The 20,092-nt window shown below is 44.7% G+C and overlaps 1 protein-coding gene across 5 annotated transcripts in view; it reads right to left on the bottom strand.

The window, feature by feature from the left end:
• The window catches only part of SFXN1 (sideroflexin 1), a 103,394-nt gene that overhangs the window by 28,428 nt on the left and 54,874 nt on the right, over positions 1-20,092 (bottom strand). For all 5 annotated transcript variants that reach the window (XM_068277177.1, XM_068277178.1, XM_068277181.1 and 2 more), the window contains one exon: positions 8,120-8,291. In XM_068277177.1, coding sequence (XP_068133278.1) covers positions 8,120-8,283 — 164 coding nt within the window. In that variant the 5' untranslated portion in view covers positions 8,284-8,291. The remainder of the gene's footprint in view (positions 1-8,119; positions 8,292-20,092) is intronic.

Genomic DNA, 20,092 nt, shown 5'->3' with positions numbered 1-20,092 from the left:
AGCAGTATTAACATGGAGGATACCTGGGGGAGAAGTGGTAACTAATATTTTATGTTCGAATCTATCAATCATTGATTTTCAGATCATACCCAGCTCCAATTTTGCAGCAATAGCAAACAAACTCCACTGTAAGTAAATCATTAGTCACCGTAGTGAAATTATCGTTACTTACTGGTTTAAGAACACTTAAAGAGGAACTTCAGCCTAAACAAACATACTGTCATTAAGTTGCGTTAGTTATGGTAATTAAAATAGATAGGTAATATAATCTCTTACCCACACTGTTTTAAAAGAACAGGCAAATGTTTGATTTCATGATGGCAGCCATCTTTTTGGTTAAAAGGAGGTGGCAGGGATAATGAGACACTGTTCCAACTGTCCTGTGTCCAGAGCACCTCTCCCAGTTGCTAGGCAACGTGAACAACATAGGAAATCCCATCATGCTCTGCACAGCATAAGGGAAAACAAGCCCAGGCTTTTTTTCTTTGATGGGTGGAGCTTAGATAAAAATGCAGCTAAAAATGATGCTTTGGTAAGAAAAACAAAGTTCTGATGCTGTGAAACTGTTAAAGAAACACCAAGCCTTTTCAGTTCTGCGGAGTAATGTTTAGTCCGGAGGTTCACTTTAAGGTTTTGCTCAGATAACATTTAAAACAATTGGAAAACATTAAACTGAATGGGCAGATTCGAAGGTTTTATGCACAGATGTTTCTCATCATCTACACAAGTGAAAAAGCTCATATTTACAGATATAATTAATGCCCAGGTACCTTTCTGCAAACTGATTGCCTTTTACAAAAATTACTTACAAAAAATGAATGGTGACATTTTCATGAGTGCTCATGCTTTGCTTGTCTATACAGCTCTAGAAAATGCTTGCATGCATATTTCTAAGGTTGCACATGCGTAGAAAATGCTGGCTAAATACTTTGACAGTTTCTCCTGGTGTTTTCGTGACATCCATGTCACGTGGAGATGTGGTGGAGGGGCTGCCTGTGATCACAGGAGATGAACCCAATAAACACTGGACAACCACTGATAATCCATCAGAAACACTTATTTAAATATTGCGTTTTTTGAGGCATTTAAGCAACAAATGCCATTTTAGCCATAGACCGTCAACAAGCATGCAGCAGATTCGATGTTTCTGACATTATTGTCAGAACTGACAAATTAGTTGCATGCTTGTTTCTCGTGTGATCCAGACACTATTGCAGCCAAATAGATCACCAGGGCTGCTAGGCAACTGGTGTTATTTAAAAGGAAATACATATGGAAGCCTCCATAGTCTTCTCACTTCAGTTGTCCTTTAAATAGCAATTGTCGGAGTGGGAGGAGTAGTTCACTATCCTAATAGCCCTGGTTCTCAGTCGAAGTGTGAAGGAGGTCCAGTGATGGCAGGGGTGTTCTGATAGGTTAAGGTAGCAATTGCTGGGGTGGGAGGAGCCATTCACTATTCTTATGGCACTGGTTCTCAGTCTAGCGGTGTGAAGGAGGTCCAGTGAAGGCAGTGGTGTTCTGATAGGTTAAAGGGGTTCTGTGGAGGGTTTTAAAAACTAAAAACTGACATTTACCTGGGGCTTCAGTTGGCCCCCTGCAGCTGTCATGTCCCGCGCTGTCCTCCTACAATCCTCCGTTCCCCGCCGCCGGTCCCGGTCTAATTATTCCTCTAATACAACTGCCGCCGCATGCATGCTTGCCTCCGGGAGCTTACTGCGCAGGCGCAGTATGAGGTTCTTCTCGTACGGCACCTGCGCAGTAAGCTCCCAGAGACGTGAGCGGGAGCGAACAATATTCGTCTAGCTAGACTAAGAATTAGACTGGGACCGGCAGCGGGGAACGGGTGATCGGAGGAAGACCGCGCAGGACATGACAGCTGCAGGGGGCCCGATAGAAGCCCTAGGTAAGTGTCAGTTTTTTGTTTTTAAAACCCTCCACAGAACCCCTTTAGGGTAGCGATTGCTGGGGTGGGAGGAGTCATTCACTATCCTTATGGCCCTGGTTCTCAGTCTAGAGGTGTGAAGGAGGTCCAGTGATGGCAGGGGTGGGAGGAGTCATTCACTATCCTTACGACCCTAGTTTTCAGTCTAGAGGTGTGAAGGAGGTCCGGTGATGGCAGGGGTGGAAAGAGTCATTCACTATCCTTACAGCCCTGGTTCTCAGTCTAGAGATGTGAAGGAGGTCCAGTGATTGCAAGGGTGTTCCGATGATCCACAGAGGTGATTCTGGTCTTGTTCTCAGGTCTCAGGGTTATCACCATATACAGTAATACGGATACTAGAAGCCTCTTACCTGGTCCTAACAAAACAGCACATGCTTTGCACAATACATTTAAATAATATTTTATCTTGTCACCTTAACCACTTAAAGTGAACCTTCGGACTAAAAATCTACTCGGCAGAACTGAGAAGGCTTGGTGTTTCTTTAACAGTTTCACTGCATTAGAACTTTGTTTTCCTTACCAAAGCATAATTTTTCGCTGCATTTTTAGCTAAGCTCCACCCATCAAAGAAAACTGCCTGGGCTTTTTTCCCCTGATGTTGTGCAAAGCATGATGGGATTTCCTATGTTGTTATTCACGTTGCCTAGCAACTGGGAGGGGTGATCAGCACACAGGACAGTTGGAACGGTGTCTCATGCTCCCTGTCACCGCCTTTCAACCAAAAAGATGGCTTCCCTCATGAAATCAAACATTTGCCTGTTCTTTTAAAAACAAGGTGGGTGAAAGATTATATTACCCATCTATTTTAGTTAACATAACTAATGTAGCTTAATGACAATATGTTTGTTTAGGCTGAAGTTCCTCTTTAAGCCCAAATGGACGAACATTCTCGTCCAGTTGAGCTGCGTACACTCCCACGGGCCGCGCTCTCTCCCGCCGCCAGCCGTTAGCCCAGCGATCAATGAATGGGATTATAGATCCCATTCATTGATCTAAGCCCCCCGCAGAAAAACCGACAGCCTCAAATCAGAGGCTGCAGTTTTTCTGAGTTACAAAAAGTTCCCCATCTTCATTCTTCTTCCTGGAAGCATACGATCACGCTTCCAGGACTTTTTTCACTGTAGTAAAACTACACACACATCCATTTCTTAATAAATACATTTTTTTACATTTAAAATTAGCTGTTTACCTCCCACACCAAAAATTACCCACATACAATTTTTAATACAAAAAAAACAAAAAAAAATTACAATAAAAAAAAAAACAAAAAAACAACCATAAATAGTTACCTATGGGTCTGAACTTTTTAAATATGCATGTCAAAGGAGTATATTAATATTTTTTTTTAATTATGGGCTTGTAAATAGTGATGGATGCAAATTGAAAAAATGTACCTTTATTTCCAAATAAAATATCGGCGCCATACATTGTTATAGGGACATAATTTAAATGGTGTAATAAGCGGGACAAATAAAATACATGGGTTTTTAATTACGGTGGCATGTATTAATTTCAAACTATAATGTCCAAAAACTGAAAAATAATGATTTTTTTACATTTCTTTTTTAATATTACTGTTAAAATGGATTTCGAATAAAATAATTCTTAGCAAAATGTATCACCCAAAGAAAGCCTAATTGGTGGCGGAAAAAACAAGATATAGACCAATTAATTGTGATGAGTAGTGATAAAGTTATTGGCAAATAAATGGGAGGTGAAAGTTGCTCAGGTGCAAAAAATAAACAACCCTTCGGGCTTAACTGGTTAAAATAAACCTGAGGTTTGATTTTATTTTTAAAAGATTTACAAAGTAGATTGAACATTTTGTTGTCTCTGCTCAGTGGCTGTCTATTAAGAGTCTCAAAGGTAAAATTCATGCACTATTGACCTTTTTCGATCTCCTCCTGCACTCAGAAGTTTTATTCTACGAGGAAAATTTTTTTTTTTTTAAACAGCCTGGTTATTAATATGTTTTGTGTAGGAGGGAGAGATAAGATGGAGCCAGCACTGCAATTAGGGTGATTTATTTAATGAATAAAAACAGATGCACTTACAGTCAGCACAGTCGGATGCAAAGCGGGAAGGTGGGCGCCAGGTCTATATCCCTCTGCGGACAACCATTTCGCGCAACGAGCGCTTGTTCACCGCAATGGGGAAGGGTGTTAGGGGCGGGCAGCGTCAACGTGGGTTACATACCCACGTAGTGGCGCCACTCCTGCCTTCGTCAGCTTGCCACGCCTCTGGTTTCCATAGTAGCCTGGGACGCCCACCTCCTCCGTAAGAGGGACGGAAAGTGTCCATGTATCCAAGCGAAGGGGAGCCCACGCAGCAGCGCCACACGCATCGGAGACCAGCTCAGATGCCAAATAGTAAACACAGCGTGCGGGCACACAATACTGCATCCACGCCTACATACGCATGCCTACAGTATTAGAGGCAGGTTGGCAGGAGAGCAAGGGCAACGACCGGGCGCACTGGGGCGCCGCCGCGCAGGGACCCCACCGCAACACGTCGGCACGTAAAAACCAACTAAAGCAAAGCACAAGGGAGGGAGGGGGAGAAAGGGAGGCAGCAGGACACAGGCGGAAGGGAGGAGGACAACGAGCCCACAGACGTGAGGACAGAGAGATGGGTGCACGTGATGGATACCCAAATATCACCCAAGGCCTAAGAGAGTCCCCAGAAAAAGGAAAAAGGAGGAGAAGCGTGCATTAGAAGAGCAAAGCTGCACATGCATGCGCAGGTACAATGGACAAGAATAATAATCAATAAATAGATAATAAGACTGCGCAGGCATGTGCAGCAAGAGGGGGACACTAGAGGATAAATAGCGGTCGAGGACCCAAAGAGTTGAGAGCTCAAATGTCCCAAAGGGTGCAAGCACCGGGTCTCACATGTGCCCCACCTGGAATATCCTGTACTGGGGCATACGTGAGAAGGTAAACAGAAGCAGGAAGGAGGCAGTAGTTATTCAAGAATTATCTCTCTAAGAAACAGGCAAGCTCATTTTTATCATTGAACCCAAGCGGTCCAAGGGCGTTTGTTCGCATGATCCATCGGGCCTCATGTTGTAACAGGGTGCGTTCCCTATCACCACCTCTGGTTGTAAAGGATATAGTTTCCAAAGCAAAGAATTTTAGGCAGTCTGGATCCCTTCCATGGCATTCCGCCATGTGTTCTATCAGTCTCGTATGTTTATCTTTGGACTTCAGAGAGAATCTCTTGCATGGGCATAGTAAACAATAGACCACAAATTTAGATCTACATGATAGGACGTCTTTGATCTTGACTGGTAATCGATAATCGCTGTGGCTCATGCGGCATCTGCGACCAGATTCTTAAATATGGCCCGCAGACCCTGGGTGGCATGCCAGTCAAGATCAAAGACGTCCTATCATGTAGATCTAAATTTGTGGTCTATTGTTTACTATGCCCATGCAAGAGATTCTATATTGGCCAAACCACTCGAGAACTGCAGACTAGGATTAAGGAACACTTCCGCTCCCTGAAGTCCAAAGATAAACATACGAGACTGATAGTGGGTTCAATGATAAAAATGAGCTTGCCTGTTTCTTAGAGAGATAATTCTTGAATAACTACTGCCTCCTTCCTGCTTCTGTTTACCTTCTCACGTATGCCCCAGTACAGGATATTCCAGGTGAGGCACATGTGAGACCCGGTGCTTGCACCCTTTGGGACATTTGAGCTTTTGACTCATTGGGTCCTCGACCGCTATTTATCCTCTAGTGTCCCCCTCATGCCTGCGCAGCCTTATTATCTATTTATTGATTATTATTCTTGTCCATTGTACCTGCGCATGTATGAGCAGCTTTGCACTTCTAATGCACGCTTCTCCTCCTTTTCCCTTTTTCTGGGGACTCTCTTAGGCCTTGGGTGATATTTGGGTATCCATCACGTGCACCCATCTCTCTGTCCTCACGTCTGTGGGCTCGTTGTCCTCCTCCCTTCCGCCTGTGTCCTGCTGCCTCCCTTTCTCCCCCTCCCTCCCTAGTGCTTTGCTTTAGTTGGTTTTTACGTGCCGACGTGTTGCGGTGGGGTCCCTGCGCGGCGGCGCCCCAGTGCGCCCGGTCGTTGCCCTTGCTCTCCTGCCAACCTGCCTCTAATACTGTAGGCATGCGTATGTAGGCGTGGATGCAGTATTGTGTGCCTGCACGCTGTTTACTATTTGGCATCTGAGCTGGTCTCAGATTGGTGCGGCGTGTGGCGCCGCTGCGTGGGCTCCCCTTCGCTTGGATACATGGACGCTTTCCGTCCCTTTTACGGAGGAGGTGGGCGTCCCAGGCTACTAAGGAAACCAGAGGCGTGGCAAGCTGACGAAGCCGGAAGTGCCGCCGCTGCGTGGGTATGTAACCCACGTTGACGCTGCCCGCCCCTAACACCCTTCCCCATTGCGGTGAACAAGCGCTCGTTGTGCGAAACGGTCGTCCGCAGGGGGATATAGACCTGGCGCCCACCTTCCCGCTTTGCATCCGACTGTGCTGACTGTAAGTGCATCTGTTTTTATTCATTCAATAAATCACCCTAATTGCAGTGCTGGCTCCATCTTATCTCTCCCTCCTACACAAATTGCTTGCTGCCATACAGCCTGTGCAGTGTGCACGCTTTCAAAGGGGATTGTATTGCCACGGTCTTATGCTGAATATAGTCTAGTCCAGTCCCTTGCTGTTATCTTGAGTGTGCTCAAGCCTCATCTCCTCTACCACTTCATTAATATGTTTTGCCCAGTACATGCACATGTATATGTCATCATGTCACCTTGGGTACACTTTTGAATATTACGAGAAATATTAGTTTTGGTAACCTGGGTACCAACAAAAATTAAGATATTTTCCTTCAGTGTTCACACATGGAAAGAAATTATTTACGCCAAGTGACCTAGTGGAAGATTAACATGCTACAGTCCTTACTAAACAGTAAAACATGTTCAAAGATTATAATTTCAACTGCCTCTCAGCAATACTCTCTCTCTCTCTCGTAAAAAAAGTTACTGATCTGGTATGGCAATCTGCTGAACATTGTCATTATGCTACACAGTTAGATGTTAGCATAACTTAAATTTTATAGAACTTTCCCATGATCTTAAAAACCGTCAACCAGACTGATCAGGTCTTTTGCATTGCACATGTATAGGTATGCACAGTTCTATTGCTATATAATGCATGGTAAGAGTTTCTGGAAAGAAAACAGAATATTTTGTTCCAAAAATTATGTGAAACTGTGGGCTATGCACAGTTTCACTTCATAAAAACACATGCATAATTATGTGGTCTGATATAATTGAAATCCCCTGGAAAAAAAGAATCTGAACCGATTGCTTATGTTACCTATATGTGTTTTTGCTCTGAGGAAATGTATAGTTGTCCCATCATTCATAAGCATACACATCAAATACATACCAGTGTCTCAAATATGCAATATGCCATAAGTCAGGAGGACCATGCAATATATCATCAGAAAAGTATGAGGTAGAGATGGTTTGACTATGACTTATGCAATGGGGGTGGGGAAAAGGTACTGAAAAAAAATCTCCCTACCTTCACTGCTTATGTCCATATTCAAACTGTTTCTGCCACTTACCATATTGCTGATCCTTCTGTTTGGAACACCTTACTGCATATTGCCTATAGAATTCTTCTCCTAACAATAATTGCTTGACAAGGTGACTTATATTCATTGGTAATTCCAAATATCACCCTGGGCAAAAGTTATCTTACATGCCCTCCCCCCCTTCTCCCAGAAAGTGTTAGGGGACTTTTCTTGATACACAGAGGAGCGTTCTCATACTCCCTCAGCATCCTTCCATCTCCATAGTACTTGCAAAACATGCCAGTGGGATATGAGGGCAGAGACACCACAGGAATGGTCAGTGAGAGGCATGGAGGCGGGAGGAGGCTAAAGAAAGAAAAGGAGGAATCTGGCCACACGGGTGTGCACTTACTAACAAACCAAGGGGCCCATCATTAGCTTAAGGAATAGAGGGTAATGGGGATTTGGGGGACCATACAGCTGGCTTAGGGTCCAGTTCGTCTCTCTGGAAGTGCCGGCCCTGAGTACCATGCTTATAAAATACACAAAGTGTAAGACTCCTGGCTTCTTGCATACAAGGATAACACAGACATATATCTGTACAGCTCTCACCCCAAAGCACACATGTACCTGTAGTCATGAATGATTTCCCTGGCATGCTCCAGCTGGTCATTAGACAAGAGAATGTTTCTGGGGTCAGTTACTGTGAAGAAATGTTTGGCTCTTCCAAGAAATGTGCTTTGATCCCAGCGAGGCTCCTTGATGTCAATATTTAGTGGCAATTCACCTGACATCCTTAAAGCTGCATGAAAAGAAAACAAAACCTTGTGAAGATATAAAATGGAGCTGACACACTGACATAGTTTACCTCATCATAAAATAAAGAACGATTATGCTGGTTTGTGATATTTTGTATTTAAAGAACAAGCGACACCAGTGCTAACCTAGAAATTAAAAAAAAAAAAAAAACACATATAAGTAGATAAATACTACTTCTACTTACAGAACAGATGTATTGTGCTATCCACGTAATGATTCATGAGAATTTTATAAAGGAAAAGCAGAAAATCCTATTCTGGGCAGTGGCCATCTTGCCAAGCTAATGCTGACATCATATCCTCCCTGACTCGTTTTCCCCCTCCCTTCTCTTGCTCATTGTGTATTCATTAGCTGCCCTCTTCCCAGAGTCTTCAGACACTCCCACTGAGATCTATACTAACAACTGCACTGTCTCTTTTTTTTATTTACACATCCAATTACTGAGTCACCTCAGCCTTGCTTGTAAACACAAGTAATCAGGGGGAGTTTCTGATAAGCAGCTAGATAGGGAAATAAATGGAAGAGGAGGAATATATTATAGATAAAAATAACTCCCAGCATTCAACTCTTTTGCACTCTTTGGCACTAGGGTCAGTGCTCCTAAAGTATGTGATAACTACAAACCATAACAGCAGAAAAAGTTTTGCAAGTTTTGAATGCAGGATTAGCATCTTTATCACTTAATACACTCAGACCAGTTGCTGTTGAAATTTGATTTTTATGGTGACAATACCACTTTAAGAAGCAGTGGAATATCCACATTCTCCACTGTGCAAACATTTGGGGTGTACTAAAAAAGTATAACCTTAAGGCCCCTTTCACAGTATATGTGATCTGTTGCGTTGCCAAAAATAGCAGAAGTAGTGATGGCCCTATGGGTGTATGCCATGGCCCAATGGAAGGTATGCCTCTCTGATTTGGTCACACCGTGGCTATAATGCAGGGCTGTGGAATCTGTACAAAAATCATCCGAATTCAACTCTGACACCTCAGTTTATGGAATCCCAGATTCCGACTACATAGCCGAATCGTACGGCGGGTGTGCTGAAACACTTGCACGGCAATGGAATACTTTCCACTGCGTGCATGTTGTGCGGAGGGTTGCAGAGCGATCAGAGAATCTGCAGCATGCTGCAGATTCGTGCACGCCCGCACCCACATCCCATCTCCTCCATTGACTTCCACTTCGGGAGATGCGGAAGTGATGCGGCCAGCAGCGGAAGTGATGAAATGCGGCTAGCTAGCCGCATTTGCATCACTTCATAAATGGAAACGGGCCCTTACTCGTGCTTTGTCCAGTAACACACAGCTTGACTTTTGCTCTTAGAACTGTATGCGATGCACCTCGGTGGCAGTGCACCAGTGTAAATCAGCCATTGTCAGATCATTGCAGCGCCTTGCTTTGTAATTATAACTTGTGTTATAACGCAACACGCACCGACTGAACGTACTCTCAACAAGCACACCTGAAGTGAGAGGGATATGGAGACTCACATCTTTATTTGCTTTTAAACAAAGAAATTACCTAGCTGTCCAGCTGATCCTCCGCCTCTAATATTTCTAGCCATAGACCATATACAAACATGCGTGCCAGATGTTTCTGACTCAAGTCTGACTGGGTTAGCCACATGCTTGTTTCAGATGTGTGATTCAGATACCACTGCAGCCAAAAAGCAGGACTGTCAGGCAACTCCCATGGTTTAAAAGGACATAATAATGTCAGCCTCCATATCAGCATATCAGGCCCAGATCTATGGGCAGGTGAGGCAGGGCATTGCCCAGGGTGCATCGGCCGGAGGGGGAGGCACATACGGACAGGGCTGTGGAGTTGGAACAAAAATCATCCGGCTCCAATTCAGACTCATCTGGAGTACCATCTCCAGGTACCCAAAATTGCTCTGACTCCTCAACTCCGACTACACAGCTCTTGCAAGTCTATGGAGTGGGTACAAAAAAAAAAAAAATCCAACTCGGACTCCTCAGTTTTTGAAACCACTGAATCAGACTCCAGGTACCCGAAATTGCTGGACTCCGATTTCACAGCCTTGCTTGCAGAGCAGGTTATTTTACTACCCTTCCGAGGATCCCCGCGCTGCATGAACTTACTTTCTGGTCCCTTGTGTTCCATCTTATGGTAACAGTGCCTCCTGATGACATTATAGGGCGTGATGTTACTACGAGTTGGAATGCAAGGGACCAGAAAGTAAGTACATTCAGGGCGTGGATCCCAGCAAGGTGAGTAATGTAACCCACTCTGCATGTGCCCCTGCTTGCTGAGGAAGAGGAGATTCATTATAAGCCTCTGCATGGAGAGGAGATCTCCTAAAGTCTATGATGATGGCACCAACACTTTATCTGGCGAGCCACTAGCGTGTCCCCAGCCTAGCAACTAGTCATTCCTCTGCTGGCTTCTCAAGAGCTGCTTCTCCGTAGATCCTATAATACTGCACTTGTAGCGGTGGATTGGCCTTAACAGGAGCACAACATACAAGGTAACCAATCACATTTTTTTTCAACTGCTGTTGAGAAGCTGGTAGCCGCTGAAACTATTCTCCTTATTAGTTTTTAATATAACTTATCAGGGGGCCCAGAATCCATTGTTTCTATTGCACCACAGTGAGTGAGCCTATACAGCTTGAGGAAGGAGTTTGCCTCCGAAACAGCGTCTGTCGCTGTCCCTGGGCTTTATCTTTATGCAATAAAGAGCTTAAATACATCTACGTGGTGCTGCTGATCACTTCTACTTTTGTTTCTATTGCAGTCTGCACCAATTTTTTTGGGAAACCAAATAACCTACAGTCATTATTTAAGATGTGAGAGGAAAGCATAGCACCCAGAGGAAACCCATGCAGGGAAGGAGGTTGACATAGCAACTGCATGCAGCTAGTGTTTTGGCTGGGATATCTGAATGTCTAGTGCTGCAAGGCAGGGGATCTAGCCATCCTTCTCTATGGAAAGATATGCATGAGTATTGGGTGGTTGCTGGATGCCACTGTTCAGAAATACTCACACAGGCGAGGCATTACCAGAGGTGTGTGTGTTGGGATCTCTGGGCTGCCAGAGTACCTACAAGGGGGAGCTTGATATTGCAATGATATTTCTATGGTCCATTCCACATCTAATGTGGTGGGGCGCTTTCCAACGCAGTAACGTATGTCATGCCATACATTAACTGAGTGTCGTGTAGCAGTGAGGTATTTTTTTCATTGTGCTGTATGCCTCACTGTATGGCTGCACGCAGCAGTAACTGGCGGCCGTATTACACTGTTTTAATAGTAATTTGGGCATAGTCCTTTCACGGTGCACAAATTACTGTCTGAGTGCCGCTATAGCCGTAATTCACATTATGGCCTATGGCGGCTTATGGTGCGCCCAAATTTCCCTACGCCGTTTTGCATTGTCTTGCCTCAACCCTTCCAGTCACACAAGCTCTTCAGAGTCACAACAGTCAGCACATTTTCCTCACAGCTGCCAAGTTTCCTGTAAAGGAGTACTGTAATTACCTGGGGCTTCTTCCAGCTTTTAGAAGCTTGTCTGGTCCCTCACAGCAGCTCTATCTTGCTCGAGGGTCCCACTGTCAGCCATTCTGACCCGAAGGGTGGATATCTTGTATGCATGCACTCTTGTGTGCCGCCCGCAATCATGCACCTGCTGCCAAGAGCGCTCTGCGATTGCACAGTAGTACCGCGCAGGCACAGAATGATCCCGATGACCTAAATGCAATAACTTGCACTTGCGCACAACACACTGACCCATCAGGTCCAAGATCCTTCGAAGGCTGACAAGCAGGACCCTCGAGCAAGACAGAGCTGCAGCGAGGGACCAGACAGGCTTCTAGAGGCCGGAACAAGCCCTGGGAAAGTAAAGCTACATAGCGAAGTCTCGCCTCGCAACTCCTTTTAAGCCAGAACCTAGAATTTTTTTTTTTTAATTTCTAGTTTTGGATACTGTGAAACTGCTGAGCTCCCTTTTGGGTTTTAACCGATTTTATCTAATAAGATTTACCTCACTTCATGAAGTGACAGAAAATTGGTAAATATCTAAACAGGCTCCGCACGAGCAACAAACTTAAAACTCTAACCAAGATTCAAATCTCTCAATTCTTGTCCCTCGGACCTCCAGTATTGATAGTAACAACACGGTGACATGTATACAGTGTGGTGGCAAGCATACAAATACCTATGTTGTGTTCCTTTTCTTCTTTCCCTGCCTGAAAAAGTTAGTATTCAGCTATGCAACTGACAATTCCTCTCCAGTTGGGACCCAGTCAGACTATAGCTCCCTCACTGATAAGGAATTACAGCCATAAAACACTTTCCTGGCAGAGAACTGGGCTTCTGAAAGCAGTGGCTAGATAAACAAGGTCAACAGTTAATTTTTTTTAAGCTCTCTGAGATACTGCAAAGACTGTGTCACTAACCAGAGACAAAACAATAAATGTGAGTTTGTAAACAGAACATAAAACTGTGAGATATCTAAAAACTGTGAGATATCTAAAACTAATTTCTAGGAGTAGGATAGAAATACTTGTTCATCTCATCAGTTTACTTTCACTTATGGTTCAATTTAAGTACTCTGTAATTACTGAAAACATGGTGAGGGTTCACTTAACATTCTACTTAATGTGTAGTCATTCAATTTAGAAAGAACTCTGATTAAGGGATAAGTTACAATTTTAATAACAGCCCTCGAGATAACCTCTGGGGTGCTTGGCCAGCATTCTGAGAGTTGTTTCATCAATATGTCAGTCAAACTTCTGTGTGGTAACATTGTTTAACTTAGCAACATCATGGCTGTTGGAAGAATAGAGTATATAAGCAGGGGTTTCAGTCAGTCAGGTTTGAGATCTCACCTAGAAGTGGACGCATTGCCTTATTGCCTATGAACTTGTAGCCTTCCAACTGAATTGTTGGCAAGGATGATGCTTTCAACTTAATTGGTGATGTATTAATTTCTCTATTGGTGTAGTTTGTCTCCCAGTTGGTGATGTATTTTGATTATCTGTATTGCTCTTTCCTTTAAAGAGAACCTGAGGTGGGTTTGAAGAATGTTATCTGCATACAGAGGCTGGATCTGCCTATACAGCCCAGCCTCTGTTGCTATCCCAAACCCCCCTAAGGTCCCCCTGCACTCTGCAATCCCTCATAAATCACAGCCACGCTGCTGACAAACAGCTTGTCAGAGCTGGCTGTGTTTATCTCTATAGTGTCAGTCTTCTGCTCTCCCCGTCTCCTGCAGAACTACAGTCCCCGCCTGCATCCCTTCCCTCCCTGCTGATTGGAGGGAAGGGACGGGGGCAGGGACCGGAGCTATGCAGGAGGCAGGGGAGCAGCTGAGACTGACACTACAGATGTAAACACAGCCTCATAGCATGGCTGTGATTTATGAGGGATTGCAGAGTGCAGGGGGACCTTAGTGGGGTTTGGGATAGCAACAGAGGCTGGGGTGTATAGGCAGATCCAGCCTCTGTACGCAGATAACATTCTGTAAACACACCTCTGGTTCTCTTTAAAGTGTATCAGAGTTAAAAAGGGGGCCAAAATTAGTACATGCATACATACATCCACTAAGGTATCCAGTCCAGGACTGTGTCCTCAGTTTCCTCCCCAAAAGGCTCTTGTTTTTCCAAAATCTGTCCCATACTAGGCCCTGGCCACAAGTGGTCAGGACCTCTGAACCGGATATTCTAGCTTTCCTGCATGTGCAATTGACTCCTGGATGCCGCTCTGGCCATGCTCCCAGTGGCTTCCTGATTATGGTGTGCGTACTCTCAGCACTATCAGCATTGCAGGTGAAGACGGGAGCGTGGCCTAGTACAGGAAGGATTGAGGAAAATCTGAGCCTAGCTAATGGTGTGCGGGTTAATTAGCTATATAGGTGTGTAGTGCGTATCATCTTCTTAAAAGCGTTGCGTACCCTGTATAAACAGGATTGAAGCGCAATGGAGGGGAAAAGCGGTATTGCACAATGTGTGTTTTGGGATCATACATTGATGCAACTGTAATGTGGTTCTGCACAGCATGCCAACAGATTCCACTGCTCCACTCACGCGCTGTTGTGAACGTACCATTCCATTATAATTGCGTCCCTTTAGCAATGCAGTTATATTGTCTGACTTAACTCTCCTGGCGATTTGGCAAAATCCGCCAGGGGGCAGCAAATACGTTTTTTTTTTAAATTTTTTTTCTTTTCATGTAGCGAGACGAGGTCTCGCTACATGATAGCCGCTGCTCAGCGGCATCCCCCCAGCCCCTCCGATCGCCGCCGGCGATCGGAGATCAGGAGATCCCGTTCAAAGAACGGGATCTCCTGGAGGGCTTCCCCCGTCGCCATGGCGACGGGGCGGGATGACGTCACCGACGTCGTGACGTCAAAGGGGACTCCGATCCACCCCACGGCGCTGCCTGGCACTGATTGGCCAGGCAGCGCACGGGGTCTGGGGGGGGGGGGGGGGGGGGCGGCTGCGGCGACGCGTATAGCGGCGGATCGGCGGCGATCGGGCACTGCATGCAGCTAGCAAAGTGCTAGCTGCGTGCAGCAAAAAAAAAAAATTATGCAAATCGGCCCAGCGGGGCCTGAGCGGTGCCTCCCGGCGGCATAGCCCATGCTCAGCTCGGGCTTACCGCCAGGGAGGTTAATGTACCACTCTGAGCATAGTCTTTCAGTAGAACCCAGCTGCAGCTCTGGCTCAGCAGAAAAAGCTGAGCTCATTCAGCTAGTGTGCATGAGTTGTCTGTGCAGTGTGGGAGAGCTCCATGGACAAAGCCCCTGTCTACGGGCCTTGCGGGAGTCTTAGTGCTGGAACAGTGAGGAGGAGGGTGACAATGGAAGCCTCTGGAGGATCCAGAAGCTTCCCTCTCCTGAGTTAAAGAATACCCGAGGTGACACGTGACATGATGAGATAGACATGGGTATGTACAGTGCCTAGCACACAAATAACTATGCTGTGTTCCTTTTTTTTTTTCCTTTCACTGCCTGAAAGAGGCAGCACTGAAAAGGCCTGGTGTTTCTTTAACAGTTTCACAGCATCAGAACTTTTTCTCTTATACAAGCCTCATCTTTAGCTGCACAGAAGAAAACTGCCCGTGCATTTTTACCCTGATGTTGTGCAAAGCATGATGGGATTTCTGATGTTGTTGCTCTCGTTATGCTGTTTTGGTGCAAAATTTTTTTTTCTTACATTTTGAATTTGACATTTGAAGCCTAGCGTGTGCAGCTGGGAGGGGTAATCAGGACACAGGACAGTTGGAACTGTGTCTCCAGCTCCCTGTCACCTCCTTTCAACCAAAAAGATGGCTGCCCCATACAAAGATGGCAGCCCCCATGAAGCACAAACATTTGCCTGTTCTTTTAAAACAGGGTGAGTAAGAGATTATATTGTGTCATTGAGCAAAAACAATAAAACAGTAAAAACTTGAAAAGTAGATTTAAATATAAATTACAACTGTGGAATATCTTAAAAAGTCATTTTTTGGAGAAGGAGGTATGTGATAATATTTTTTTTTTCACCTTGGGTGTCCTTTAACCTCCTGAATGTTAAGCCGATTTCAGAAATAAAATCTGTTTTCTAAATTATAATAATAAATAGCAGCCTTTTTTCAGCTGCATGATGAGAAATATAAAATATTTTACATTTATTGGAGGAACCCCTCCCTTCCTTTCATATTGCCGGACAGAATCCGGCAAACTAATGGAGTAGGTGGTGTCCGGCAAAGGAGGAATTGCTAATGGCTGCCACCTGTATAACTCTGTATGAAAAAAGAAGGGTGAACAGCATGCACTGAAATGCTCATAGGCTTGAAGGAGTGTTTATCTTTGTATGTGTCAGAGTGGTGCAACTAAATATTTTGAATTAAAAAAATATTTGGTTTGGGTCCGCTTTAATGTGATCCCATGCCTGTAAGACCTTTAGCTAGCATTAGGCTAGCTAATACAAGTGTCCGGTACCCCCCGATCCCCCCTTTATACATTACCCAGCCTGGATCCAGCAATCGGCACAGAATCCCCGCACCGCTCCAGTCTTCACGATCGACTTCAGGTTCTCTTTAAGGTTTATATTTTATGTTCCAAACACTAGACTGGCAAAAAAGAAAAAAAAAATCTGCTTTCCTAACTGGTGCAAACTTGCTATCCTATGCAATAAAATATGGCAAGTTGAGTTAAGGTATTAAATAGACCTTTAGTAACTAGTAGGAGCCTCTTGTACTGTATTTAAAAGTTATTATGACTAAATCCTTCACAAAATTATTATTTGCGATGATTTATTATGCATCATCAGTGGTGTTGTGCATAATAAACAAACAGGTGTACATATGCATTGGTATAGGATACAGCATTCGTAGGTTGACAAATATTACAATGACTAATGCATTGTGACAAACAGACTGAGATAGTAGTCTAAGAACAAGCCATAAAAAAGTCTGCCTATGCATTGAAAGAAGACATGACGAACGTATGGGCCACTGTAAGTACACAAATGATACAAAGAGGTCAAAGGTATTTGCTCATTTTGCAGAGCTGCACTATTAGAATGCTGACTAGTGCAAGTCTCTTGCAAAATACAATATCACATGCTTCACATCCTCTTCTCCAGCACAACAGACATTACTTATAAATCTACAAAGCAGCCTGAGGGCCAAGCATCACAGGAGACTTCCATTATGCAACTGAAATCTCATACAGTGACTGTGTGCATGTAACAGATTGCTGAGCAAATGCTGCAATATTAATACTGCACAATTCTGCGGAAAACAGAAATAGCCACAATACAGTCCTGAAAATGTGCTTTTCTTTCCAGCCGGATGGCCTTAGCTAACTGAGGCAGCTACCTGGAGAATGTGACTACAGCTAAACGACAACCCCAGGCATGAAGCTAATGTCTGCCAATGGAGTCCGCTGAAACAGTCTACTGAAAATTCAAATGAGAGAGATATCGAGGCTGCCATATTCATTTTAGTTGGTATAAAAATCATCCAACTCCAATTCCTGTTTATGAAACCATTGACACTGACTTTAGGTACCCAAAATTGCTCCGACTCCTCTGTCTAATGCTTACCAAGGCTATGGATTTGGTACAAAAATCATCCAATTCCTAAGTTTATTGAAACCACTGACTCCAACTCCAGGTATCCAAATTTGCTCCAGCTCCGACTCCTCGACTCTGACTCCACAGCCTTGTTTAAACAATACCAGTTCCCTGGCCTCCTGCTCTAATTTATGCATCAGTAGTGTCTGAATCACACACCTGATACTAGCATGTAGCTAATCCAGTCAAACATCTTATCTGCATGCTTGCTCGGGGTCTATAGCCTGCCCTGGTTACATACTTTCAATCAGGGTTCTGGAGTCTGAGTTGAGGAGTCGTCGCAATTTTGGGTACCTGGAGTCGGAGGTTTCATACACTGAGGAGTCAGCATCGCGTCAGTATCGACTCCACAGCCCTGCTTTCAATTATGATTGGCTAATTACTGACCAATTGTACCACCTCCATGTAGTATGAGGGTCAACACATATTGACTACTATAAGCAAATTGTGTAGGTAACCCCTCATACTACATGGACATGATAAAATTGGTCATTGATTGGCCAATAATAATTAAGTGTGATTAGGCTAAAAGACAAATGATCAGCCAAACAACTTGCATTGTTTAAAAGGAAAGAAATATGGCGGCCTTCATATCCCTCTCACTTGAGGTGTGCTTTTGGAGAGAAAGGCCAGGCAAAGTTGCAGTAATACCATGTCGTAGCAAAAGGGACTGCCTCTCACTTCCTGCACAGGTGACACATAGTGTGGCCTGCACATCTACTATTGGCAATGCACATCTATCTACTACTGTCAATGTACGGTCACCTCCACTGTGAAGGGGCAGAGCCCTCTTATCTGTGGAAGGCAGAACAGAAAACACAGTTATCTGAACCGTAGATTAGCTCTAAGGAGCTCAGTGCAAAAATATATCTAGCTCAGAGTGAAATTCTGAATGACTGTCACAGGATGATGCAACCACACAAGGATTATACTTTCACTCTCAAGTAATGCAAGACGTTCAAGCTCCATCATTTATCCCAGAGGCGCCCAACCTTTTTCAGCTTGTAGGTAGTATTTAAAATGTAACAAGTGACAGCAAGCCACGCTGCACAGGTTCCACTTAAAAGGCTTTCCCTAAAAATGTTTATATTCTAAAGTTATAAAAAATGTAAGCCATCATTTTTTTTTAGTGAAGGGGAAAAACAGTCATTCTGTCTTCTGTGATCGGTTCTATACAGAGATTGATAGTAAAACACCTTTTTTTCTGTCAGACTGAGTTTCTAAAGCTAAATACCCACTCATTCAGTGATCCGACATGACCGTCATTAAAGGGATACTTAAGTCTGGCCAAAAAAATGAGTTTAACTCACCTGGGGCGTCCCTCAGCCCCCTGCAGCTGATCGGTGCCCTCGCAGCTCCGCTCCGATGCTCCTGGACCCGCCGGCGACGACTTCCGGTTTCGCCGTCACCGGCCGACAGGCATGGGAACGCGGGTGATTGTTCGCGTTCCCAGCCACAATAGCACCCCCTATGCGACTATTGCGGACTTCTTGCCTCAATAGTCGCATAGGGGGTGCTATTGTGGCTGGGAACGCGAACAATCACTCGCGTTCCCATGCCTGTCGGCCGGTGACGGCGAGACCGGAAGTCGTCATTTTTTTGGCCAGACTTAAGTATCCCTTTAAATATGAGCGATCATTGTGGGCAGCCAGAAGTGAAACTGTAACAAAAACACCCCCTGTGGCATACATACCTCCCCCATCTTCCTAAGCCTTATGGATCCAGTCCCGTCTCCCCTGAAAGTACAGCCGACAAGGATATTGGCTGTGGCACCTGCAATATTTACCTACCACGACCCAGCGCAGGTGCAGTAGTGGCTTTCTGAGTCGCCTGCGCAGTAGAGCGGACCCGATCAGCCTTGGCTATTTACACCTGAGCCCGATCAGAAAGCCGCTACTGCGCCTGTGCTGGATCGTGGTTGGTACGGTAAATGTTCACCTCGTGTGTGTTCGTGGGCTGCAGGGTGAGTAGGATGGGGAGTTCCATTAGGATCCAGAGGCTTCACCATCCCGAGATAAGTATCCCATACGCTCCCAAAAAAATCACATTGTGGATATACATCTTTCATACAGATAAATGAACTGCGCGCTTGCCGAGTGTGAACTGCAACGGACACTGTGCGCATTATGACATACATGTAATATAAACCCTACCTGCAGCAAGTTGGAATAATGTAATCTATTCTGATAGTTGTGAACAGGTCCCATAGAATTGTATGGACAGCGAATTGGCATGTAGAATTATACTGCAATACAATTGGTGCAGTGAGAATGCATCCTAAATTATTATTACAATAAACCACACTGCTTCTGTGAAGAATATACTGTTCTGTTTTTTTAATGATGATTATAGACAGTGGTATTTTTATGCAGGCCTGCTGGGGGGGACCCAGAGTTTTTTCCAGCATGGTTTCAGGGTTTCCCTAATTGCCTGTCTGGGAGTTGCCCTCAGCCTGTCTTAGGAGCATGTACAGAGAAGCAGTTTGGACTCTGCAGTAGGTGGATGCAGTGCTGGTCTCCAACAGTACTTGTGGAGCTGTAGGCAGCTTCTATGTGAGTATCTGGCACATTTATTTTTCCCTATGCTTCCATGTCATCACACCTGGGTAGATGCCCCGCCCACTCTACCCCACAGGATCTCAATTAGTATAAATTTTGGCAGTTGCTGGCCCCCCCCAGTCTTTTTTTTGTCCTCGACTT

Source organism: Hyperolius riggenbachi, chromosome 3 (genome assembly GCF_040937935.1).
Source record: "Hyperolius riggenbachi isolate aHypRig1 chromosome 3, aHypRig1.pri, whole genome shotgun sequence".
Classification (NCBI taxonomy): domain Eukaryota; kingdom Metazoa; phylum Chordata; class Amphibia; order Anura; family Hyperoliidae; genus Hyperolius; species Hyperolius riggenbachi.
Note: the sequence above shows the minus strand (reverse complement) of the source record. Positions and strands in the feature narration are given on the sequence as shown.